The 27,212-nt window shown below is 42.0% G+C and overlaps 1 protein-coding gene across 1 annotated transcript in view; it reads left to right on the forward strand.

Annotated features, from left to right (window-relative positions):
* Positions 1-27,212, forward strand: part of LOC115175462 (trafficking protein particle complex subunit 9-like) — a 126,094-nt gene that overhangs the window by 79,891 nt on the left and 18,991 nt on the right. The window contains exons 4-6 of the mRNA XM_029734697.1: positions 1,921-2,047; positions 2,779-2,911; positions 4,593-4,753. Coding sequence (XP_029590557.1) covers positions 1,921-2,047; positions 2,779-2,911; positions 4,593-4,753 — 421 coding nt within the window. The remainder of the gene's footprint in view (positions 1-1,920; positions 2,048-2,778; positions 2,912-4,592; positions 4,754-27,212) is intronic.

Consider the following 27,212-nt stretch of genomic DNA (forward strand, 5'->3'; position numbering starts at 1 on the left):
GTTTGTAAAACTGATTTAAGTTTGCCTGCATTAAAGTCCCCGGCCACTAGGAGAGCCGCTTCTGGATGAGCATTTTCTTGTTCTCTTATGGCCTTTTTGAGTTGGTTGAGTGCGTTATTAGTGCCAGCATCAGTCTGTGGTTGTAAATAGACGGCTACGAATAATATAGATGAGAACTCTCTTGGTACATAGTGTGGTCTTCAGCTTATCATAAGGTACTCTACCTCAGGAGGGCAATACTGTACCTCGAGGCTTCTTTAACGTTAGACATCGCGCACCAGCTGTTATTGACAAATAAACACATACCCCCACCCCTCGTCTTACCAGACGTAGCTTCTCTGTTCTGCCGGTGCATGTAATATCCCGCCAGCTCTATGTGATCCGTGCCGTCATTCAGCCACGACTCGGTGAAACATAAGATATTACAGTTTTTAGTCTCCCATTGGTAGGATAATCTTAATCATAGCGCATACATTTTATTTTCCAATGATTGCACGTTAGTCAGTAAAACGGATGGCAGTGGGAGTTTACTCGCTCGCGTACGGTTTCTCAGAAGGCAGCCCGACCTGCGCTCCATTTTCCTCCGTCTTTTCTTCACGCAAATGACGTTGATTTGGCCCTGTTCCCGGGAAAGCAGTATATCCTTCTCGTCGGACTTGTTAAAGGAAAAAGCTTCTTCCAGTTCGAGGTGAGTAATCACTGTTCTGATGTCCAGAAGTTATTTTTGATCATAAGAGATGGTACCATCAACATTATTCACAAAATAAGTTAAAAAATAAGTTACAAACAACTCAAAAAAACAAACAAATAAGCACAGTTGATTAGGAGCATGTACAACGTCAGCTATCCTCATCGGCGCCATCTTATCACAACACAACTGATTGACTCAAATGCATTAAGAAGGAAAAATGAATGAACTTTTAACAAGGCACACCTGTTATTTGAAATGCATTCCAGCTGTCTACTTCATGAAGCTGATTGAGAGAATGCCAAGAGTGTGCAAAGCTGTCATCAAGGCAAAGGGTGGCTACTTTGAAGAATCTCAAATATATTTTGATTTAACACTCTTTTGGTTACTATGTGATTCCATATGTGTTATTTCATAGTTTTGATGTATTCACTATTATTCTAGGATGTAGAAAACAGTAAAAATAAAGAAAAACCCTTGAATGAGTAGGTGTGTCAAGACTTGACTGGTACTGTATATATACTATTTATATATGTTCCTTTATTATTTCCCCCTAACACTACCCCCCCTCCCCTAATTGGAGCAAACTAATGGATGACAACAACACTTAGGCTTCTACTTCCAGTTTATATATACTATATACATTTTACAGACACTGTATATTTTACCATAGTTATCTTTTGTTTGTTTTTAGTCCCGTCCTTCAGGTCCACTGAACCCCTCCCATCTGTCTCTGAACACCATCCAGTTTTGATTTCTATTTGCCATATATTTTTCAACTGTGCTGTGATGTTTCACAAAAGTTCTGAACCTTTCTATTCTCACAGATTCTACAGATTGTAAATTAAAGATATAATTTTTGCTAAGAGTATTTTCATATTATTGATCGATTGACTATTTTTCAAATCACCCAGCAGTGCTATTTGCAGAGTTAGCTCCAGGTAAATGTTGCAATTCTTCAGTCATTCCTGAACCTGCGACCAAAAACAAGCTACATATGGACAGTACCAAAACAAATGATCTAATGATTCTGTCTCTTCCCTGCCAAATCTGCAGAGCTGGGATGGTTGTATCCCCATATATATAACATTCTATTGGTTGCAAGAATTTTGTATTCTAATTTTATTGAAAAACTAAGTATAGTCACTATTAGTTTTATGAATTATGCTCAATGGTAACCTGATTTAAAGCGTAATTTCTCTGACTGATCTGTTGTCCTCTGTCCTGTCCAGGGTTTGCTGACGTCAGGCGTGGAGTTTGAGTCCCTGCCTGCTGCCCTGTCTCTCCCTGCGGAGTCTGGACTGTATCCCGTCACCCTGGTGGGGGTCCCACGAACCGCAGGCAACATCAACGTCAACGGTGAGTTCAGCACAACTTTACCCTTACAAATCAACACTGCTTATACAGGAAAGAGCATCATTGAAATGGAAATGGCTTCCTCCCTGACAACTTACTTTTACGAAATACAAAGATTGGTTATTAATAGGCGTTCTTTTGATTAAATTATCAGTCATTTTTGGACAAATCATGTGCAGATTTTTCACTAAAATGTAAAAACATTGATGTGTGCCTTGACGACCGGCAGAAAGATCCCATGTTCTCTGCCTCCATTTATAAACAGGTTAAACGAGGACAAAGAGACATGTCAGTTAATCTCAGCTTTCAGTTAACCTCAGTAGCTTGGGATATTAGTGTAGCTTTAATTCCTATGATCTACATAGTCATTGAGTCTTAATCTTGCACCACAGTAATTGCCTATAATTTTGTCCCCATGGTTAAGACAAGGGACTTGATTGTCTTTCTCCAGAGGATGGGGTGGGGGTTAATTGTGTGTGTGTGTGGTTAATAGAGGAGGGTCTCAGATTGTGTTGTAAACCTTTCTGATGTCACAACAGGAGCCCCAACTATAAACCAACCAAGACTCACAGCTCTGTTTCTCCCATTTATATTTCATTAATAGGTTAGACTCTTTTGAACAGAGGATGGTTGGGTAGAAATCCTTTATAAGTGTGTTCTCAATGTCACCCTTCATATAATGGAGAAAAGTTATTGCAGTGCTTGTTAGTCCTTAGTTTTTTTTTTGTCTGTAGGCTACCACACGTCAGTGTTTGGTGTGACCAGTGACTGTCTCCTGGATGGTCTACCCAGTGTGAGGACCAGTGGCTGTATGGTGGAGGTCATTCCATCATTACCCCGTCTCCAGCTCAGCACCTCTCTACCACGGTGAGACACCCTCCGCCCTAACTCCTTAAAACTGCACCTGATGGAGCATCCAGCTAGGGAGTGGTAGGTACTCACTTTGCTTAGTCAGAGCCACTTTAAAATGAGTGACTGGTAGTGGGGTTTCTGGATCAAAAACACAGCCGGCTCCCAACCGCATCTTGATACTTTTAGTTGGTGATAATTCACAGCCGCGGTCCCTAGACAGGCTGTTATCTTCACCGGCTCTTTTCTGCAAGGCAGTCGTCCCTCCGTTCAGTCATCTGTGGGTTTCTTTCTTCTTCCAGCTACTTTGAAATGACCCACTGATACCTAAGAGGAACAGCTTTGGAAGCGGCTGGGACCTCTGTAATTACTAAGAACTTAAGTCACCGTTTATACCTTGATAATTACAGGTTCGGTATCTTAGTAATGAGAGAATGTTGGATAGATATGCTTTCTCTTCAGCCTAGTCGCTTGCTGCTGGACAATAACATTACAAAATACATAATTCTGAGACTGACTGTTGCGTTGATTCCAGTACCCAACAGAGTCAGATAGCTTTAGTAATAGCACGTGGACAAAGTGTGTATGTGTGTGTGTAGATTTGCATGCAATGCAGTGGCCAACATCAAGACTCAAAGTCCTAGACCCCCTGTGGAGCAGTGTGTCTAGACACACTATATGAATAACTTTAAATCGGCTACATAGAGCGAGATCAAGCTCAATGTCGATGAATTGATTGATCTATTGGCCCACCCCTTCAGTCAATAAAACATGTCTTTACCTTCCTGTGTGTCTCTCGCGATCTGAAGACATGTGTTTAACCCTTAACTGCCTGTGTGTCTCTCCAGATCTCCAGGTCTGAAGTAGCGCTGAGCGATTAATGCTTTTTGAGGTCGGTTGGATTTTGAAAAAATACAAAATATATCTCGTTTTTCTTTTTGATTATTTTTCAAACATTAAATGCACTATGCATTATGTGGGTTGAATGCTGTAACACAGAATAAAACAATGAATAAAAACCCATGATGGTAGTGACTTCTCATTACTGCTGATCACTTATTAACCATCATTTATTCTCTTTAATCAAATATTTCAGCTGTTGTGAATATTACATTTGTTTTATCTGACTATTATTTATTCCAAGTCATCTCATCTCTACAGAGCTGCTGCCTATACTGTCTGACAAATCACTATTTTGTAGTTCTTCAAAGTAAATAAGGCTTTTATGACTGCTGAATACCAACCATGATCATCTATTTTCAGATAGAGATACCTCACGAAGCAGGTATGCTCTCTATCCCTCTCGATCACGTGTCTTCTGTCTCTTCTCCTTCTCTTTCCCACACTAACCTAATGTAGCAGGCTTAAAAGAAACAGACCGGAGAAGTAGGCGCGCAATGGATTATGGTCATTGTAGTTACCACGTTTTCTGCTCTAAACTATTTACAATATTGTCCTGTTGGAAACTACAACTCCCTACTACATTGCATAGTTCGGGCTAGACCTCAATATCTCTAGAGAAGCTGCATTGAGCTCACAAAAAAACAGAATTAAATGGAAACTAAATGGAATTTAAATAATTGAAACGATGTCGGTCAATTAGTTGTTTAGAAAATGAAAATTAACCAACATTTCGGTTAATCGCTCAGCGCTGTCTGAAGACATGTCTTAACCCTTACCCTCCTGTATCCCCCTCCAGGTCGGCCCACCCCCTCCAGCCCTCTAAAGAGGAGTTGTCCAGCAGTGTGTCTGTTCAGCTCTTTAACGGAGAGACCCAGCAGCTGACCATCACTCTGGAGAACATCGGCTCTGAAGACTTGGAGTCACTGGAAGTCACCTCCAAGACCTGCAATACTAAAGGTCAGGGTTCAGACAAAACACACACACACACACACACACACACGCACGCACGCACGCACGCACACACGCGCACACACACACACCGTTTTTAAACCAGTGTTTCCTTTCATGTACTCTCGCTCCATCTGTTTCTCTCTCTCTTTCTGTCCCTCCCTATCTCTCTCTGTGTGTGTATCAATTCAATGGGCTTTATTGTAATGGGAAACATATGTTAACATTGCCTAAGAAAGTGAAGTAGATAATATACAAAAGTGAAATAAACAATAAAAATGAACAGTAAACATTACTCACTGAAGTTCCAAAAGAATAAAGACATTACAAATGTCATATTATGTTTATATACAGTGTTGTAACGATGTATAAATGGTTAAAGTACAAAAGGGAAAATAAATAAAAACATTAATATGGGTTGTATTTACAAGGATGTTTGTACTTCACTGGTTGACCTTTTCTTGTGGTCACAGGTCACAAATATTGCTGCTGTGATGGCACACGGTGGTATTTCACCCAGTAGATATAGGAGTTTATCAAAATCATATATATTTACAAAAAAATCTTTGTGGATCTGTGTAATCTGAGTGAAATATGTGTCTATAATGTGGTCATACATTTGGCAGGAGGTTAGGAAGTGCAGCTCAGTTTCTACCTCATTTTGAGGGCAGTGTGTCTTCTCTTGAGAGCCAGGTCTGCCTACCATGGCCTTTCTCAATAGCAAGGCTACGCTCGCTGAGTTTGTACATTGTCAAAGCTTTCCTTAAGTTAGGTCAGTCACAGGGGTCAGGTATTCTGCCACTGTGTACTCTCTGTTTAGGGCCAAATAGCATTCTAGTTTGCTCTGTTTTTTTGGAAGTAATTATCTTTTTGTTTTCTCATGATTTGGTTGGGTCTAATTGTGTTGCTGTTTTGAGGCTCTGTGGGGTGTGTTTGTGTTTGTGAATAAAGCCCCAGGACCAGCTTGCTTAGGGGACTCTTCTCCAGGTTCATTTCTCTGTAGGTGATGGCTTTGTTATGGAAGGTTTGGGAATCGTATCCTTTTATGTGTCACGCGGAGTGGAACAGGTGAACCCAAGAGCAGACTCAGACGAGGAAACTGGGATGAGGTAACCAAGGTATTTATTGAAACATGGGGGGAGATTGAGTGCAGGTCAGGGGAAGCTTGGGCAGGTTGCCGGAAACCAGGTGCTGAGGCTGGAGCGAGAGGTGTTGGGACAGGGTAGGCAGGTCCGGAGGGAAATCCAAGGGAGCGTAGAGTGGGGAATCCAGGACAGAGTAGCAGGACTGACGAGAAGTCGGACCCGAGTCAGAGCGGGCAGAACTGTAGCGGAGAGGAAAACAGCATCAGGCAAGGGAACACAGGCACAACAAGAACAAATGGCTAGAAACATGAACTGACTGGGCAGAGATTACGATCTGGAAGTGGCAGGACTGAGAATATGTAGAGGTCTTGATTATGGAACAGGTTGCAGCTGGTGGGGATCTGCTCTGACTCCAGCACTCACTCACTCACTCACTCACTCACTCACTCACTCACTCACTCACTCACTCACTCACTCACTCTAGGGAAACGGTGTCTAGATGGAATTTGTATTTGTGGTCCTGGCGACTGGACCTTTTTTGGAACACCATTATTTTGGTCTCACTGAGATTTACTGTCAGGGCCCAGGTCTGGTAGAAGATCTAGGTGCTACTGTAGGCCCTCCTTGGTTGGTGACAGAAGCACCAGATCACCAGCAAACAGTAGACATTTGACTTCAGATTCCAGTAGGGTGAGGCCGGGTGCTGCAGACTTTTCTAGTGCCCTCGCCAATTCGTTCATATATACAGTTGAAGTTGGAAGTTTACATACACCTTAGCCAAATATATTTAAACTCAGTTTTTCACAATTCCTGACATTTAATCCTAGTAAAAATTCTCTGTTTTAGGTCAGTTAGGATCACCACTTTATTTTAAGAATGTGAAATGTCAGAATAATAGTAGAGCGAATTATTTATTTCAGCTTTTATTTATTTCATCACATTCCCAGTGCATCAGAAGTTTACATACACTCAATTAGTATTTGGTAGCATAACCTTTAAATTGTTTAACTTGGGTCAAATGTTTCGGTTAGCCTTCCACAAGCTTCCCACAATAAGTTGGGTGAATTTTGGCCCATTCCTCCTGACAGAGCTGGTGTAACTGAGTCAGGTTTGTAGGCCTCCTTGCTCGCACACACTTTTCAGTTCTGCCCACAAATGTTCTATAGGATTGAGGTCAGGGCTTTGTGATGGCCACTCCAATACCTTGACTTTGTTGTCCTTAAGCCATTTTGCCACAACTTTGGAAGTAAACTTGGGGTCATTGTCCTTTTAGAAGACCCATTTGCGACCAAGCTTTAACTTCCTGACTGATGCCTTGAGATGTTGCTTCAATATATCCACATATTTTGTGAAGTGCACCAGTCCCTCCTGCAGCACAGCACCCCCACAACATGATGCTGCCAAATCCGTGCTTCACGGTTAGGATGGTGTTCTTCGGCTTGCAAGCCTCCCCCTTTTCCCTCCAAACATAACGATGGTCATTATGGCCAAACAGTTCTATTTTTGTTTCCTCAAACCAGAGGACATTTCTCCAAAAAATACAATATTTGTCCCCATGTGCAGTTGCAAACCGTAGTCTGGCTTTTTATGGCTGTTTTGGCTTCATCCTTGTTGAGCGGCCTTTCTGGTTATGTCGATATAGGACTCGTTTTACTGTGATATAGATACTTTTGTACCTGTTTCCTCCAGCATCTTCACAAGGTCCTTTGCTGTTGTTCTGGGATTGATTTGCATTTTTTGCACCAAAGTACGTTCATCTCTAGGAGACAGAACGCGTCTCCTTCCTGAGCAGTATAATGGCTGCGTGGTCCCATGGTGTTTGTACAGATGAACGTGGTACCTTCAGGCATTTGGAAATTGCTCCCAAGGATAAACCAGACTTGTGGAGGTCTGCAATTTTTTTTCCTGAGGTCTTGGCTGATTTCTTTTGATTTTCCCATGATATCAAGCAAAGAGGCACTGTGTTTGAAGGTAGGCCTTGAAATACATCCACAGGTACACCTCCAATTGACTCAAATGATGTCAATTAGCCTATCAGAAGCTTCTAAAGCCATGACATCATTTTCTGGAATTTTACAAGCTTTTGAAAGGCACAGTCAACTTAGTGTATGTAAACTTCTGACCCACTGGAATTGTGATACAGTGAATTCTAAGTTAAATAATCTGTCTGTAAACAATTGTTGGAAAAATTACTTGTGTCATGCAGAAAGTAGATGTCCTAACTGACTTGCGAAAACTATAGTTTGTTAACTTCTTACATCTAGCCATTACGCTAGCGGAACCCCTAGCCAACAGCCAATGGGATCGCATGGCGTGAAATACAAAAACCTCAAAAATGCAATAATTTCCATTTTTCAAACATATGACTATTTTACACCATTTTAAAGACAAGACTCTCGTTAATCTAACCACATTGTCTGATTTCAAAAAGGCTTTACAGCGAAAGCAAAACATTAGATTATGTTAGGAGAGTACATAGACAAAAATAATCACACAGTCATTTTCCAAGCAAGCATATATGTCACAAAAACCCAAAACACAGCTAAATGAAGCACTAACCTTTGATGATCTTCATCAGATGACACTCCTAGGACATTATGTTATACAATACATGCATGTTTTGTTCAATCAAGTTCATATTTATATCCAAAAACAACTTTTTACATTGGCATGTGATGTTCAGAACATGCATTTCCTCCCAAAACTTCCGGTGAATTTACTAAATTACTCATCATAAACGTTGACAAAATACATAACAATTAGTTTAAGAATTATAGATACAGATCTCCTTTATGCAATCGCTATGTCAGATTTTAAAATAGCTTTTCGGCGAAAGCACATTTTGCAATATTCTGAGTACATAGCTCAGCCATCAGCTATTCAGACACCCGCCAAGTTCAGGGGACACTAAACTCAGAATTACTATTAGAAAAATGGTGTTACCTTTGCTGATCTTCATCAGAATGCACTCCCAGGACTGCTACTTCCACAATAAATGTTGTTTTTGTTCCAAATAATCCATAGTTTACCTCTCTAGGGTAGGTGGGACGAAATCGTCCCAACTACGTAACAGCCAGTGGAATCCTGTGGCGCGTTATTCAAATACCTTAGAAATGCTATTACTTCAATTTCTCAAACATATGACTATTTTACACCATTTTAAAGACAAGACTCTCGTTAATCTAACCACACTGTCCGATTTCAAAAAGGCTTTACAACGAAAGCAAAACATTTGATAATGTCAGCAGAGTACCCAGCCAGAAATAATCACACACCCATTTTTCAAGCTAGCATATAATGTCACAAAAACCCAAACCACAGCTAAATGCAGCACTAACCTTTTGATGATCTTCATCAGATGACACTCCTAGGACATTATGTTATACAATACATGCATGTTTTGTTCAATCAAGTTCATATTTATATCAAAAACCAGCTTTTTACATTAGCATGTGACGTTCAGAACTAGCAAACATACCGAAAACTTCCGGTGAATTTACTAAATTACTCACGATAAACGTTCACAAAAAACATACCAATTATTTTAAGAATTATAGATACAGCACTCCTTTATGCAATCGCGGTGTCAGATTTTAAAATAGCTTTTCGGCAAAAGCACATTTTGCAATATTCTGAGTACATAGCTCGGCCATCACGGGCTAGCGAATTTGACACCCACCAAGTTTGGCGTTCACTAAACTCAGAATTACTATAAGAAAAATGTGATTACTGTTCTTCGTCAGAATGCACTCCCAGGACTTCTACTTCATCCACAAATGTTGGACGCATGTCGTGACAAAAAAATTCAAAATATTCCATTACCGTACTTCGAAGCATGTCAAACGCTGTTTAAAATCAATTTTTATGTGATTTTTCTCGTAAAATAGCTATAATATTCCGACCGGGAGACGTCGTTTTCGTTCAAAGACTCAAAGAAGAAAATGGACTCTTCACGTGCACGCGCGCCCCCGTTTCATTGTTCTCAGATCGACCACTATCCAAATGCGCTACTGTTTTTCAGCCAGGGACTGCAGAGTCATCATTCAACGTTCTGGCGCCTTCTGAGAGCCTATGGGAGCCTTAGAAAATGTCACGTTACAGCAGAGATCCTCTGTTTTAGATAAAGAGGGTATAGAAGGCCAAGAAATTGTCAGAGAGGGCACTTCCTGTTTAGAATCTTCTCAGGTTTTGGCCTGCCAGTTCTGTTATACTCACAGACACCATTCAAACAGTTTTAGAAACTTTAGGGTGTTTTCTATCCAAATCAAACAATTATATGCATATTCTAGTTTCTGGGCAGGAGTAATAACCAGATTAAATCGGGTACGTTTTTTATCCGGATGTGAAAATACTGCCCCCTACCCTAGAGAGGTTAAACAAATGAGGTTTCTACTGACAATTGAGATGTACAAACTATGGCATAAGGGGACGACAAGCAGATAAGAGGCAATCCGTAATTTTGATTAAGATATTAATGAGCGAGCTAGGACGGACATAGTCAATATAACTATTTGTTCAGCAACTTTGAAATGTCCAGTGACAGAATTTAGAACATGGGCCGTTCTTACAGTGCTCTCGCTGCACACCAAGTCAGAACCTTAGGATAAATAAAGGGGGCATATAAGCAGACACTGAAAGCTCTTAAAATATTTGATGATTACATTTCTCAAAAACAGGTATTAGGCTACATGTGCACCACCAAGTCAGAACAGTAGGTGAAATTAAGAGGGGTAAATAGACCAAATTATTAGGGTGAGACACATGGGCTACTAACAGCTTACTACACTTAGTACAGCTTACTACACTTAGTATTACTTTCTTAGCTACAGTATACATATCTCCCTGGCATATTACATCATTTATGCAGCAGCATAAAATACATTTTTGGACTCACCTTGTTGTGCTGTGCTCACTTGAACAGGAAGGTTGTGCGGCGGTCCTTTGTTCGCAAATTTTGTCATCAAACTTTCATCAAAGTCTGACATTCTCTGGATTTATGGTGCTTTCTGGGACTACTGGGACTACTGGGAACTTGAAAAAAAGGTTGAATCATGATGACATCAGCGATTTTCAGGTCGTAGCTCTAGAAAGAGGTTCAAGTTCCCGATTTACAATTCAGAGTTGGATGAAAGTTCAAAACGTATTTTCCCAGTCGTAGCTCGTTTTTCCCAAGTTCCCAGTTGTCTTGAACTCACTGAAGTCAGTTTTTGTGAGTTCACTTGTTGCCCTTTTCTTGCGGTCACAGGTAACACATCTTGCTTCTGTGATGGCACACTGTAGTATTTCACCCAATAGATATGGGAGTTTATCAAAATTTGATTTGTTTTCAAATTCTTTGTGAGTGTGTAATCTGAGGGGAATATGTGTCTCTAATATGGTCATACATTTGGCAGGAGGTTAGGAAGTGCAGCTCAGTTTCCACCTCATTTTGTGGGCAGTGTGCACATAGCCTGTCTTCTCTTGAGAGCCAGATCTGCCTACGGCAGCCTCTCAATAGCAAGGCTATAGTCAAAGCTTTCCTTCATTTTGGGTCAGTCACTCTTTATCTCTCTCTGTACCTCTCACTGTACCTCTTTCTCTCTCTCTCTCTCTCCCTCTCCCTCTCTCTCTCTCTCTCTCTCTGTACCTCTCTCTTTCTCTGTCCTTCTCTCACATGTATCCAGCTGACATCTGCAATATGTTCTGACAAAACATTGTACATCAACAGTTGTCACGTAGTTTGCCGTTGTCGCTGAGGATCCGTCTTAACTACAAGCTTTACTTTTGATTGGTAAAACTGTAGTCTACCTGTGGTGCGTGGTTTGAATTGAAATGACCCACCCGCTCTGTCAGAGCTGTGGTTTACCAGTGGGCTTGTAGAGGGCTGCAATTCGACACACGCACACCTTTCCTTTTGAAGTTGCCTAGGAAACTGATGTGATTAGGAAAATGGCTGTGGTAGAAGTGGGAATGTGGAGTGGCTTGCCAGTACTGTGCTGATGTAGTACCTTACCAGCCTACACACACACTCCTGTCCTTATTTCAACTGCAGCGATTACATGCTTGTACCACTGACTGCATGATTGTACTGCCTCCTGTGTTTAGACAGGGCTGTGGGAAGCAATCTGTCTTATAGGGAGAGAGTCTTCTGCTATTTTTTTGTTTGGTTTTAACATACAGTACAGTCCTCACATTTTCAGCTTCCAGTTGAAGTCCTGGCTGTGAACTTATCTTGAACTTATCAAGGTGTTTCATTGTGTTTATGAATCACATTGAAAGAGTCACTTCTCTCGAACCAAATCGGAAAGAATATTCTGTACACTACTCAACATAAAGTAGGCTACAGTTTTATACTAACAAGCAGTGTTGATGTATTGGTTTGAAAGGGATCCCACCAGATATATTCTCAATGTATTAACAGTTTCTTAAAAGGCAATTTGTTCAAACGCAACATTCTGCGGTATCGTCACGCCTTGGTTGAGGAGGCTAAAAGCATGAAGGATTACGACAAACCAAATCACTGTTGTCCAGAACTGCAAGCTGCACATCAACGTTAGAAAGAATGTTTTACACTTTCTTTGTCAGCTTGGGTGAAAAGCCAAAAGGCTTTTAAACGGATGATTGATTGTGTGTCCACTGTTTTCTCTCTGGAAGCAGAAACTCTCTGGATATGATGAAATTACAGAATTACAAAGGCTGTGTCCCAAATGGCACCCTTTCCCTTTATAGTGCACTACATTTGGCCAGTAGTGCACTATATAGGGAATAGGGTGCCATGTCAGGCACAGACAAAAATTGGAGTAGTGTAAGTGGAGGAAAGGAGCATCATCTAATTTTCTTATTACTTCTAGTCATTAAGAAGCTCGGTGGTTTATTTCCCTAGAGGGGTTTAGTTTGGCGCAGATCCTGGAACAGGTTTCCTTTGAGAGTTTGGTCATATATCATGCATACAGCAGGAACAGAGTTCATCTGATTTAGATGAGATTCCTTAACTTTGGTTAGGGTGGATTGGATGGTTTTATGTCTTTAGCGATGTTTGGAGCAGTCCCTCTTGACATGACATTTGGTATTGAATGATTTCTAAAGCATGTGTAGGCATTCTAAAAGGTTCTTAAGAGGCCTTACTCTGCCTTCAGGAAGTATTCACACCCCTTGACTTTTGTTACAAGGTGGGATTAAAATGGAATTAATTGTCCTTTTTTTGGTCAACGATCTACTGTCAAAGTGGATGAAGAAGTCAAACATTTGTGAAAAATAATAAAACAGCAATATATCTTGATTACATAAGTATTCAACACGTTAGAATCACCTTTGGCAGCGATTACAGCTGTGAGTCTTCCTGGGTAAGTCTCTAAGAGCTTTCCACACCTGGATTGTACAACATTTGCACATTATTATTTTTTTAATTCTTCAAGCTCTGTCAAGTTGGTTGTAGAAAATTGCTGGACAGCCATTTTCAAGTCTTGCCATAGATAATCAAGTAGATTTAATTCAAAACTGTAACTCGGCCACTCAGCAACACTAACTGTCTTCTTGGTAAGCAAATGTACTGTAGATTTGGCATTGTGTTTTAGGTTATTGTCCTACTGAAAGGTGAATTCACCTCCCAGAGTCTGATGAAAAACAGACTGAAACCAGGTGTCCTTTAGGATTGTGCCTGTGCTTAGTTCCATTTCTTTTTATCTTGAAAAACTCCCCAGTCCTTAACGATTACAAGCATACCCATAACATGATGCAGCCACCACTATGCTTGAAAATATGAAGCGTCGTACTCTGTAGTGTGTTGTAGTGGATTTTCCCCAAACTTAACACTTTGTATACAGGACAAAAAATTAATTGCTTTGCCACATTGTTTGCAGTATTACTTTAGTGCCTTGTGTGTAATCCAGTATCAAAAAATGTAAACGTAATCCATTTTAAATTCAGTAAAATTTGTAAAAAGTCAAGGGGTGTGAATTCTTTTTGAAGGTACTATCGATTCCACTAGATGCTATTATTGCATTTATGAGATTCTATTCTATTAGTTAATATGCTGATGTGAAAGGTGGCTTAGCGTTTCAGCTGCTGATGTGGTGGAGGTGCTTGCGGCTGAGTAGCCGCATTAGAAATATCTGTTCAAATACACTCAATCGGTTGACGTTGCTAACGGAAAGGAAATGCAGGCAAGGCTAGAGTAATTATTTGAATGGATTGAGACAAACAGTAGGCTAAGGCTACACATGTTCTCCTCCCACACACACATTCATTAACACATTTTCTCTTGACAATGTGTCTCTATTCCTACATTGTGTTGTGATTTACACATATACAGTTAACATTTCTTTGGCTCTGTCGATGGAGTCAGTAAAAGGAGAGAGTACTGCTCGTGCCTGTATAACAGCCCGCGTTGTCATGCAGCCAGAAATCCAGCAAGGAATGATTATATACACAATTCACCTGAACAAGGGTGCAGACCGTGATTTGAAAAACAACATCTCTATCTCAGTCTGGTTCATTTGGGGTCATAGTATTAGCAACACGTGTTCACCGCCCACCTGAGGATCTGTGTTTTTCAGCCATCTACTTCCTGTGTTTGAGAGGTGCTGTCACTTAAATCTTGCTGGATTGATTGCTTACATTTTACTCATTACGGCTCTTTCATACTCTTGCTTGTGCCTATCGTTTTGTCCTGTTGACGTTACAACTGCGTAAAGGATTGTAATGACCTGTCAAACACTCCGGTAATGGTTGAAATGGGCTGAATGGAATACATCGTCTTAACATTGAATCTATAAGAACACTAACGCTTCGTCTAGGATTTAACACACCATCTCAACCAAACACAGATCATTTCATTTGATAGGTATTCATTTTTTGGCAGAATCATTTAATGCAGTTGAACTTTTTTCAAAATTGAATGCACGGAAATGAAAGCAACTTGTGAAAACGAACACTCAGATTATAGCGATATTGTGTCTGATCTCGCAAACAATGTAACATATGTTTAGATAGGTGTAGTCTAGAGCCAATCCTGTTGATTTTTATTCCCAGCGTATCCTGCTATTGACACACTAGTTGAATTATGCAACAGAACAACAGCAGTAAATGATGAGGCAGTCTAAACGGCCCAGGTAGGGTAGACAGAGAGTGTTTGGTGGTTTCAACCTTGTTCCTCTCCTTTATGTTAATGTCTTCATATGCAAATACAGCCATTGTATTTTTACAAATGAGGCACATATCATTTTCAGTATTTAAATACCGGATATAAAAAGAAACTGTTTATACACTATAAAAGTATGTGGTCACCCCTTCGAATTAGTGGGTTTGGCTATTTCAGCTACACCCGTTGTTGACAGGTATCTAAAGTAGAGCACACCGTCATGCAATCTCCATAGACAAACATTGGCAGTAGAATGGCCCATAATGAAGAGCTCAGTGACTTTCAATGTGGCACCTTTCCAACAAGTCAGTTGGTCAAATGTATGTCTCTGGAGTGATGAACCACGCGTCACCATCTGGCAATCCGACAAATGAATCTGGGTTTGATAGATGCCAGGAGAACGCTACCTGACTGAATGCATAGTGCAAACTGTAAAGTTTGGTGGAGGATGAATAATGGTCTGTGGCTGTTTTTCATGGTTCAGGCTAGGCCCCTTAGTTTCAGTGAAGGAAAATCGTAATACTACAGCATACAATAACATTCTAGATGATTCTGTGCTTCCAACAGTGTGGCAACAGTTTGGGGAAGGCCCTTTCCTGTTTCAGCATGACAATGCTCCAGTGTACAAAGCGAGGTCCATACAGAAATGGTTTGTCAAGATTGATGTGGAATATCTTGACTGGCCTGCACAGAGCCCTGACCTCAACCCCATCGAACACCTGTAGGATGAATTGGAACGCCGACTGCGAGCCAGGCCTAATTGCGTAAAACATCAGTGCCTTACCTCCTCTAATGCTCTTGTGGCTGAATGGAAGCAAGTCCTTGCAGCGATGTTCCAACATCTAGTGGAAAGCCTTCCCAGGAGAGAGGAGGCTGTTAAAGCAGCAAAGGGGGGACCAATTCCATTTTAATTGCCATGATTTAGCAATGAGATGTTCGACGAGTATGTAGTGTATGAGTGCATTCTAGGGGAAAAAAGGTGGAATTTGACAATACATTGGGTAGCTGAATTCCCACCAAAATCCCTGAACTGTTATGTGCTGTAATTAAGTCAATGTCTGATGGGTTAGAAATATTCTAAAAGTTTAGAATATCTTCATCCATTGTCCAACTGTTGCATTTTTAATAATTGTTTTTGACAATTTCGATGACCGTTGCTAATAGTATAGATCACAGAGGAGAAATACGCTTTGTTCACATACGAACAAGCCATATAAGAACATTTAATGCTCCTCCCTTCCACTTACCCATTCTCTGGCTGCGTCAGAGACACATATATATACACATATTTTATAAAGGAATTACTAATGACTGTCCCGCCAGGCAGCGACACAGAGAGGATCAGGCTACTTCCTGGGGTCCCCTCTGATCCTGTGTTTGTTCTACACAGTCTGGCTCATTATATAGAGGAAAGCACCAAAACCAATTAAGCTGAGGTCTGAGGTAGATTTAGGAGACCTTTTGGAGGTGTTTAATGACACATCAGGCTGGTTGTGACCGCAGAGAACTAACCTTTATCTGTCTAATTTGTGTTAGCTGTGTTGCTAGAGGCTGGTTGGTTGGAGGTGATCAATGCCCTTTCTCCTGGTGTTTTCACCTGTTCAGGTTGCAGTGGTTTTGTTGAGCACTATTAGTAGTAACAATGTTGTGTGCGTGCATGTGTACCGGCCCAGACGGCATCCCTAGCCACGTCCTCAGAGCATGCGCAGACCAGCTGGCTGGTTTGTTTACGGACATAGTCAATCTCTCCCTATCCCATTCTGTTGTCCCCACTTGCTTCAAGATGTCCACCGTTGTTCCTGTACCCAAGAAAGCGAAGGCAACTAAATTACTATCGCTCCGTAGCACTCACTTCTGTCATCATGAAGTGCTTTGAGAGACTAGTTAAGGACCATATCACTCCACCTGACACCCTAGACCAGGGGTCATCAGTTAGATTTAACCGCTGGCCAATTTTTTACTGGAGCAGATGGTCGGGGGGCTGGCACATAATTCAAAATAATTTGTCGACTGCAAATTGACTGTAAGAAGCCCAAACAGATATGTTTGACTAAAACATAAACATTTCTAACCTTGCTTACAATTGGTGAAGGAAGGCAATAACACCTCCACCACGCTGATGCTCAACATGGGGGCCCCACATTGGCCTGTGCTCAGACTACTGCCCTACTGTGTGTACATAGTCATTGAACACTGGTTATTTTCATAATGTTTATGTACTGTTGCACACATAAGCATTTCACTGCACCTGCGATAGCATCTGCAAATCTGTGTACTTGACCAATAAACTTTTGATTTTGTTTGACACACACACACACACACACAGGCTGCTACCCACGGCAGCTCAGCCAAAATCCCACGGTGTAGCCTCGATGGGAGCCCACCACATGGAGCTCTGCATGATGTAATCAAGCCTGTTAATTGCACAGCAGTGCCATGGCTCATACTACAAAAGCCTTTTAGTGAGAGCCCACTCAATTCTCACTTGTTGGCAGCCATTGTGTCCCAATTGCTGTTGGAACAACTGTATAGTATTTATTACGGCACAAGAAGAGTGGTTTAAACATCTAGATAAATCAAAGATTTAATCATGTCTCTATGGGCTTGAAGTTTTGGTTTGAGTGTTGCCGTCTAAACTAAAGCACTTTTGGTGCAAACCGTATTCATTTTCTGTTTATTTTAATAATTATAATCATAGTATTAATATATGCCATTTAGCAGACGCTTTTATCCAAAGTGACTTACAGCCATGCGTGCAGACATATTTAGTATGGGTGGTCCCGGGAATCAAACCCACTATCCTGGCGTGACCGTTATTATCAAGGTCCTACTAAAAGAGGGATTGACTCTTGTTCAGACTGATTCACGTAGCCAGTAACAGTACTAGGTTTTATTCTCAGATGGATCACTTGTTGAAGTAGGCCTGTTATACCTGATGGGGGTTTGACAGGACACATCTCACCAACTCAGCCGTGTAGAGGTTGTAGACCTAGTTACATTTTTATTAGGCGTACTTGCTTCAGATGAAGTGTGAAATACATTGTGACTATGGTGTCCTCATGCTACCTCTCCCTGTCCTCCCTGTCACTGCTACCAGTCAGACTCACTGTGTTGCTACCTGGTGTGTTTCCTCTATTGATGTCTTCTCTGCTATCCCAGTCACAGCACTTCTCTCTCCTTCTCATGGACCAAACTACCCAACGGACTGACACACTGAGAAAAATAGAAAAATATTTTGTTTCGTCAGCAGTGTTTTCTCCCAAGATCTGTGTGTGTGTGTGTGTGTGTGTGTGTGTGTGTGTGTGTGTGCGTGTGCGTGTATCTAGATAGCTGTCTCTGTTAGGTTTGCTGCCCCAGACAGATCCTCTGTCTCCAGGTAGATGGATGATGCTGAGGTGTTTTTGTTCCATAGACATGCCAGATGAGACTGGCACAAGCAGAGTGTGTGCATGTGAGTGCGCGTTCGTTTTCTGCTCCCATCGGTTTTCTGTGTTAAAGGGGAGAACAGACATACAGTCCTGGTGTTTTCCTCTCCTGACTCGGCCGCTCTAGTGGACCTACCTCATCATATACTGCTAGTTGTCCTGGCAACTCTGACCTCTGCTCCTGTCTAGGGGCGTCTGTGTTTGCCTTAGCTCCCAGTGTGCCTCCCTCCCTGACTCCATTCTCAGTATTCACAATGAAATGAATCAGTTCTTCACAATAGGGATGAAGCATCAGTGGAAAAGCAAACAACGTTCTTTCTGCCTGTGTATAGTATGGCTTCAGCAGCCAACTAATAGGAGAGAGAAAAGTGGTTCAGGTAGGAACTTATGGAGGAGTTGCAGTACCACATTCAGTCCACAGAGGGAAGTAGAGACAGTGTGAACAGGGTTCAGTCTGCTTTCTTGGACTAAACCGATTTTAGTGGTATACTGGCAGGCTATATATAGCCTAATGGAGTGTGTATTAATTATAAGTGAATGTCACTGTTTCTATGGATCTCCTCTGCCGCACCATGTCTTACAAACAGACAGTGTAAGCCCTGAGGCAGCTGTGTGTAGGACATGGAGCAGCTGGAGTGACAGTGTGTGTTCGACCTGTGGCAGCTCACAGCTACAGTCACAGTGATGGAAGAAGGGCTGTCAGTATGACAACCCTTCACTAATCGATTCATCATGGATGAAACCAATGTTTTTTTCTGTTCCTCACCAACAGGGTGTTGAGGGTTCACTAGCTCTGCTCTTCTGTAGTAAGACCCCAAGAACTTTTGGCAAATCTTTTCACCACTGCTAAGTTTGTGGTTCTATACAGTTCGATATTGTTTCACTCTTAGAAGCGCTCATTCAAGTGGATGTTAGGCCTAACTCTGCATGCTCTTTCTGTGTTAGCTTGATAGAAACATGGTGTTTCCATCTCAGATGTCTCAGACAGCCATAGAAAAAGGGATAGAAAAGAGCGTGCGAGTCAGACTAAAAGCGTTTGGGAAGCTAGCTATTTAAATGCTTGTTTCATGTCTTTCTGAAGAGGCTCTGCTGTGGTCTACAGTTTACATGGGTTTGTTCTTTCTGGGGTAGACCGAGCTCTGTTTATTACTTGAAGAGAGGGAGGTCTCCCAGCCGTCCATGAATAGCGTGATTGTGTCTGTCGTTATTTGAGATACATGCTTTTTTTGTACTGCTGATAATACCAGGGCTAACACAAGTTTCAATGCTCGCTGGCTGGGCTACCTGTTGAATAAGGCAGTGTGGTGTCAACATGGAGAAATGAATATCTTTCTCTCTCTCCGTGCCTGTCTCTTTAGCCATCTTTCATTCCCCTTCTCTCTGTTAATCTCTCCTCTCTATCCATCTGCCGCAGTTGGTGCCTCTTGCTCCCCCCCTTCTCTCTCTCTTTCACTTTCTTAATTCATTAACACAATCTGTATTTCATGGCCCCCCTACCTTGTCATCTTTTTGGGGATCAGAAGTTTCCTACGTGTCCAACAGAGTGTCACTGAAGTGCATTGTGATTTGGTGTTGGTGCCCCCTTTGCTGCTATAACAGCCTCCACTCTTCTGGGAAGGATTTCCATTAGATGTTGGAACATTGCAGCGGGGACATAATTCCAGTTGGAAGTACAGAACCGTCTAGAATGTCATTGTATGCTGTAACGTTAAGATTTCCCCTCACTGGAACAATGAAAAACAGCCCTAGACCATTATTCCTCCTCCACCAAACTTTACAATTGGCACTATGCATTGGGTCAGGTAGCGTTCTCCTGGCATCCACCAAACCCAGATTGATCCGTCGGACTGCCAGATGGTGAAGCGTGATTCATTACTCCAGAGAACGCGTTTCCACTGCTCCAGAGTCCAATGGCTGCTGCTCGGCCATGGAAACCCATTTCATGTAGGATCCAACGAACAGTGATTGTGCTGACATTGCTTCCAGAGGCAGTTTGGAACTCGGTAGTGAGTGTTGCAACCGAGAACAGACGATTTATCCACTCTACGCACTTCAGCACTTGCCGGTCATGTTCTATTAGCTTGTGTGGCCTACCACTTCGCGGCTGAGCAGCTGTTCCTCCTAGATGTTTTCCACTTCACAATAGCAGCACTTACAGTTGACCTGGGAGGCTCTAGCAGGGCAGAAATTTACGAACTGACTTGTTGGAAAGGTGGCATCCTATGATGGTGCCACGTTGAAAGTCACTGAGCTCCTCAGTAAGGCCATTCTACTGCCACTGTTTGTCTTTGGAGATTGCATGGCTGTGTGATCTATTTTATACACCTGTCAGCAACCGGTCTTGCTGAAATGGCCAAATCCACTAATTTCCACAAATCCACATACTTTTGTATATACAGTTGAAGTTGGAAGTTTACATACACTTAGGTTGGAGTCATCAATACTCGTTTTTCAACCACTTCACAAATTTCTTGTTAACGAACTGTAGTTTTGGCAAGTCGGTTAGGACATCTACTTTGAGCATGACACAAGTAATTTTTCCAACAATTGTTTACAGACATATTATTTCACTTATAAATCACTGTATCACAATTCCAGTGGGTCAGAAGTTTACATACACTAAGTTGACTGTGCCTTTAAACAACTTGTTCTGCCCACAAATTTTCTCTAGGATTGAGGTCAGGTCTTTGTGATGGCCACTCCAATACCCTTGGCTTTGTTGTCCTTAAGCCATTGTGCCACAACATTGGAAGTATGCTTGGGGTCATTGTCCATTTGGAAGACCCATTTGCAACTAAGCTTTAACTTCCTGACTGATGTCTTGAGATGTTGCTTCAATATATCCACCAAATTTTCCTGCCTCATGATACCATCTATTTTGTGAAGTGCACCAGTCCTTCCTGCAGCAAAGCACCACCACAACATGATGCTGCCACCCACGTGCTTCACGGTTGGGATGGTGTTATTCGGCTTGCAAGCCTCCCCCTTCTTCCTCCAAACATAACGATGGTCATTATGGCCAAACAGTTCTATTTTTGTTTCATCAGACCAGAGGACATTTCTCCAAAAAGTACGATCTTTGTCCCCATGTGCAGTTGCAAACCTTAGTCTGGCTTTTTTTTATGGCGGTTTTGGAGCAGTGGCTTCTTCCTTGCTGAGTGGCCTTTCAGGTTATGTCGATATAGGACTCATTTTACTGTGGATATAGATACTTTTGTACCTGTTTCCTCCAGCATCTTCACAAGGTCCTTTGCTGTTGTTCTGGGATTGATTTGCACTTTTCGCACCAAAGTACATTCATCTCTAGGAGACAGAATGTGTCTCCTTCCCGAGCAGTATGATGGCTGCGTGGTCCCATGGTGTTTATACTTGCATACTATTGATTGTACAGATGAACGTGGTACCTTCAGGCGTTTGGGATATGCTCCCAAGGATGAAACATACTTTTTTTTCTGAGCTCCTGGCTGATTTCTTTTGATTTTCCCATGATGTCAAGCAAAGAGGCACTGAGTTTGAAGGTAGGCCTTGAAATACATCCACAGGTACACCAACGATTGGCTCAAATGTTGTCAATTAGCCTATCAGAAGCTTCTAAAGCCATGACATCATTTTCTGGAATTTTCCAAGCTGTTTAAAGGCACAGTCAACTTAGTGTATGTAAACTTCTGACCCACTGGAATTGTGATACAGTGAATTCTAAGTGTAAGTCGCTCTGGATAAGAGCGTCTGCTAAATGACTTAAATGTAATGTAAATGTAAGTGAAATAATCTGTCTGTAAACAATTGTTGGCAACATGACTTGTGTCATGCACAAAGTAGATGTCCTAACCAACTTGCCAAAATTAAAAAAAATTTAACAAGAAATTTGTGGAGTGTTTGAAAAACAAGTTTTAATGACTCCAACCTAAGTGTATGTAAACTTCCGACTTCAACTGTATATATAGGACATAACACACAACACTGCATAAAGAGAGACCTAAGACGACAACATAGCATGGCAGCAAGACAACACAGCATGGTAGCAACACAACATGACAACAACATGGTTGCAACACAACATGGCAGCAGCACAAAACATGGTACGAACATTATTGGGCACAGACAACAGTGCAAAGGGCAAGAAGGTAGAGACAGCAATACATCACACAAAGCAGCTTCAACTGTCAGTAAGAGTGTCTATGATTGAGTCTTTGAATGAAGAGATTGAGATACAACTGTCCAGTTTGAGTGTTTGTTGCAGCTCGTTCCAGTCGCTAGCTGCAGCGAACTGAAAAGATGAGCGACCCAGGGATGTGTGTGCTTTGGGGACATTTAACAGAATGTGATGTGTTCTATAAGGCAGAACGGGTGTTGTATGTGGAGGATGAGGGCTGCAGTAGCTATCTCAGATAGGGGGGAGTGAGGCCTAGGAGGGTTTTATAAATAAGCATCAACCAGTGGGTCTTGCGACGGGTATACAGAGATGACCAGTTTACAGAGTAGTATAGAGTGCAGTGATGTGTTCTATAAGCACTATGATGGCTGCGTGGTCCCATGGTGGTAAATTTGATGGCTGAATGGTAAAGATTATCTAGCCGCTCGAGAGCACCCTTAACTGACAATCTATACATTTTGTCTCCGTAATCTAGCATGGGTAGTAATGGCCATCTGAATCAGGGTGCTGGGGTGAAAGAGGACCGACCACGATAGAGGAAACCAAGTCTAGATTTAACTTAAGCCTGCAGCTTTGATATGGGCTGAGAGAAGGACAATGTACCGTCTAGCCATACTCCCAAGTGCTTGTATGAGGTGACTACCTCAAGCTCTAAACCCTCAGGAGGTAGTAATCACATCTGGGGAGAGGAGCATTCTTCTTATCAAACCACATGACCTTTGTTTTGAATGTGTTCAGAACAAGGTTAAAGGCAGAGAAAGCTTGTTGGACACTAAGAAAGCTTTGTTGTAGAGCGTTTAACACACAATCCGGGGAGGGGCCAGCTGAGTATAATACTGTATCATCTACATATAAATGGATGAGCGATTTTCCTACTGCCTGAGCTATGTTGTTGATGTAAATTAAGAGCGTGGGGCCTAGGATTAAGCCTTGGGGTTCTCCCTTGGTGACAGGCAGTGGCTGAGACAGCAGATGTTCTGACTTTATACACTGCACTCTTTGAGAGAGGTAGTTAGCAAACCAGGCCGAAGACCCCTCAGAGACACCAATCCTCCTTAGCCGGCCCACAAGAATGGAATGGTCTACTGTATCAAAATCTCTGGCCAAGTCAATAAAAATAGCAGCACAACATTGCTTAGAATGAATGGCAATTGTGACATCATTGAGGACATTTAAGGTTCCATAACCTGAGCAGAAACCAGATTGCATACCGGAGAGAATACTATAGACATCAAGAAAGCCAGTCAGTTGATTATTAACACGTTTTTCCAACACTTTTGATAAACAGGGCAAAATAGAAATATGCCTTTAATAGTTCGTATCAGCTTGATCTCCCCTTTAAATAAAGGACACACTGTGGCTGCCTTCCAAGCAATGGGTTCCTCCCCAGACAGGAGAGACTGGCTTGGCAATGATAGGGGCAGCAACCTTAAAGAAAAATGGGTCTAAACCATTTGACCCTTTTTGAGGTGAAGTTTAAGGAGCTCCTTAAACCTCGGACTCAGTGACAGCCTGCAGGGAGAAACTTTGTAGCGGGGCAGGGGAAAAGAGGAAGGAGGATCGGGGCTAGTCGCATTAGAAGGGGTGGGAGATGAGGAAATGTTGGACGGGCTATGAGGCATGGCTGAGTCAAATAGGAATTCTGACTTAATGAAGTGGTGATTAAAGAGCTCAGCCATGTGCTTCTTGTCAGTAACAACCACATCATCAACATTAAGGGACATGGGCAGCTGTGAGGAGGAGGGTTTATTCTCCAAGGCATTTAACTGTTTTCCAGAACTTCTTGGGGTTAGACCCACAGAGAGAGAACTGCTCCTTAAAGAAACTCACGTTGGCCTTCTGGATAACCTGAGTGTACGTATTTCTCATTTGCCTGAACGAGAGCCAGCCAGCCTGAGTATCATCGCCAAGCCTATGCCGAGTGCCGAGGGATTCCAATTGCTTTAGGACTTGGTCAGGTGTTTATTTAAAAAAAATGTTTTTTTTTACCTTTATTCAGACAGTGTAAGGGGCCAGGAGAGAGCTTAGGGCAGGGCGGGTACAGGCCGGTGCTGATGGAGGACGATAGCACCCAGCAACAGTCAACAAAGGGCTATTTGAAAGTTTAATGCTTAAAACCAGCAAATCAAATTGTTTAGGGACAGACTTTGTGGAGACAACCGAGCACTGAAGGTGATCCTTGGTAAAGATTGCCACTCCCCCAGCTTTGGAAGATCTGTCTTACCAAAAAAGGTTATAACCCGAAAAGTTAACATCAGTATTCAAAACACTCTTCCTTAACCACGTCTCAGTAATGACCAACACATCTGGATTGGTGCTGTGAACCCACACTTTCAATTGATCCATTTTAGGTAATAAGCTTCTAGTGTTAACGTGCAGAAAACCCAGGTTTTTACGAGAGCAGAAATCAGGGAAGCAGATATCAGTGCACAAGTTAGAATTGGGGCTAGCAACAGTAGGTGGGCCAGGGTGTACATGCACATTTCCAGATATCATCAGCAGTAATACAATCAAGGTACGGCGGAAGGTCAGTCAATCCAGAAAATTTCAAGAACTTCGAAAGTTTCTTCAAGTGCAGTCGCAAAAACCATCAAGCGCTTTGATGAAACTGGTTCTCATGAGGACCGCCATAGGAAAGGAAGACCCAAAGTTACCTCTGCTGCAGAGGATAAGTTCATTAGAGTTACCAGCCTCAGAAATTGCAGCCCAAATAAATGCTTCACAGTTCAAGTAACAGACACATCTCAGCATCAACTGTTCAGAGGAGACTGTGTGAATCAGGCCTTCATGGTTGAATTGCTGCAAAGAAACCTCTACTAAAGGACACCAATAAGAAGAGACTTGCTTGGGCCTAGCAACACGAGCAATGGACATTAGACCGGTGGAAATCTGTCCTTTAGAATGATGAGTCCAAATTTGAGATTTTTGGTTCCAACCGCCGTGTCTTTGTGAGACGCAGAGTAGGTAAACGGATGATCTCTGCATGTGTGGTTTCCACCGTGAAGCATGGAGGAGGAGGTGTGGGGTGCTTTGCTGGTGACACTGTCAGTGATTTATTTAGAATTCAAGGCAAACTTAACCAGCATGGCTACCACAACATTCTGCAGCAATACGCCATCCCATCTGGTTTGCGCTTAGTGGGACTATCATTTGTTTTTCAACAGGACAATGACCCAACACACCTCCAGGGTGTGTAAGGGCTATTTGACCAAGGAGGAGAGTGATGGAGTGCTGCATCAGTTGTCCTGGCCTCCAGAATAACCTGACCTCAACCCAATTGAGATGGTTTGAGTTGGACCTCAGAGTGAAGGAAAAGCAGCCAACAAGTGCTCAGCATATGTGAGAACTCCTTCAAGACTGTTGGAAAAGCATTCCAGGTGAAGCTGGTTGAGAGAATGCCAAGAGTGTACAAAGCTGTAATCAAGGCAAAGGGTGGCTACTTTGAAGAATCTCAAATATAAAATGTATTTTAATTTGTTTAACACTTTTTGGTTACCTCATTATTCCATATGTGTTATTTCATAGTTTTGATGTATTCACTATTATTCTACAATGTAGAAAAAAGAAAGAAAAACCCTTGAATGAGTAGGTGTGTCCAAACTTTTTACTGGTGCTGTACAGTATATAGTGTGTGTGGTGTGTGTAAATAAAGTGATAATAACAGGGAGAGAGCGAGAACTAGGAAGAGAGAGACGGGGAGATGAACAGGAGATATATATATATATAGATAGAGAGAGAGAGATAAGCAAGACTGCTTTGGTTAGCACATTATTACCAGCCTGTTGCTTTGAACCCAGCAGGAGCTGCAGTGCACCTGTCTCGCACACCTGTTTAAGACAAAGCCACATGGGCTATGCAGTTGATGTATCATTCATTTGTTGTTCTTTTCCCTCCATCCAGTCTGGTTCAAGTGGCAACAGCTGACTCACCCGTCAGGCTCAGGTGGCTGTAGGGTTTAACATAAATCAGTCTATTTAGTTCCACAACAACACCCACACGGAGTGATGCAATGCTATCGTTGAGTGATGACAGTTGGCTGAACCGGCAGCCATTAACCTTTCACCCAGGTGTGTAATAGTGTCAGCCTCAAAACATCAGTTGAACAGGTTTACTCTTTGATGATGTCGGCAGACACACACACACGGAATTGGATGCCCTCAATAATATGCAACTAATAATATTTATCTTCTCGTCTCGATGCTGACGTTGCCAACAGAGCAATAAACTCTAGATGATTCTGTGTCAATAGCTAAATGCTTACAAATGCAGAACAAATTGCATTTCAGTTACCTGTTGGTACAAACTCTAGAGATGGCGTCCTGCTTATTTCCTGGTTTAGAACATTTTTGACTATGTGATGTCGTGTTTTGCTCATTTCACTGTCATGCTCTGCCAAGTTCCAACCTGACTTGAAAGTTCCTACTCAGCATTATGTTTTCTGATTCATTTTTGCTTCGGTGTACAACTGAACATCATGTTTGTTGTGGTCCAATTAGTGTTGGGAGAGAGTCGCTACTACTCTCCCCTTTTACGCTTTCAACAACACAGTCCTTGTTTCTGTAGCCAAGTTGGGACCGTTTAGACGTGTGTTGAAAAGGGTAGCTGTATACTGTCGTTGCCTGTCTTTAAATCAGTATTGACTACCTCCGCGAGGTTGTCCTGAGATTTAGAGTATAATGCTTCATTA

This window comes from Salmo trutta, chromosome 36, assembly GCF_901001165.1.
Source record: "Salmo trutta chromosome 36, fSalTru1.1, whole genome shotgun sequence".
In the NCBI taxonomy this organism is placed as follows: domain Eukaryota; kingdom Metazoa; phylum Chordata; class Actinopteri; order Salmoniformes; family Salmonidae; genus Salmo; species Salmo trutta.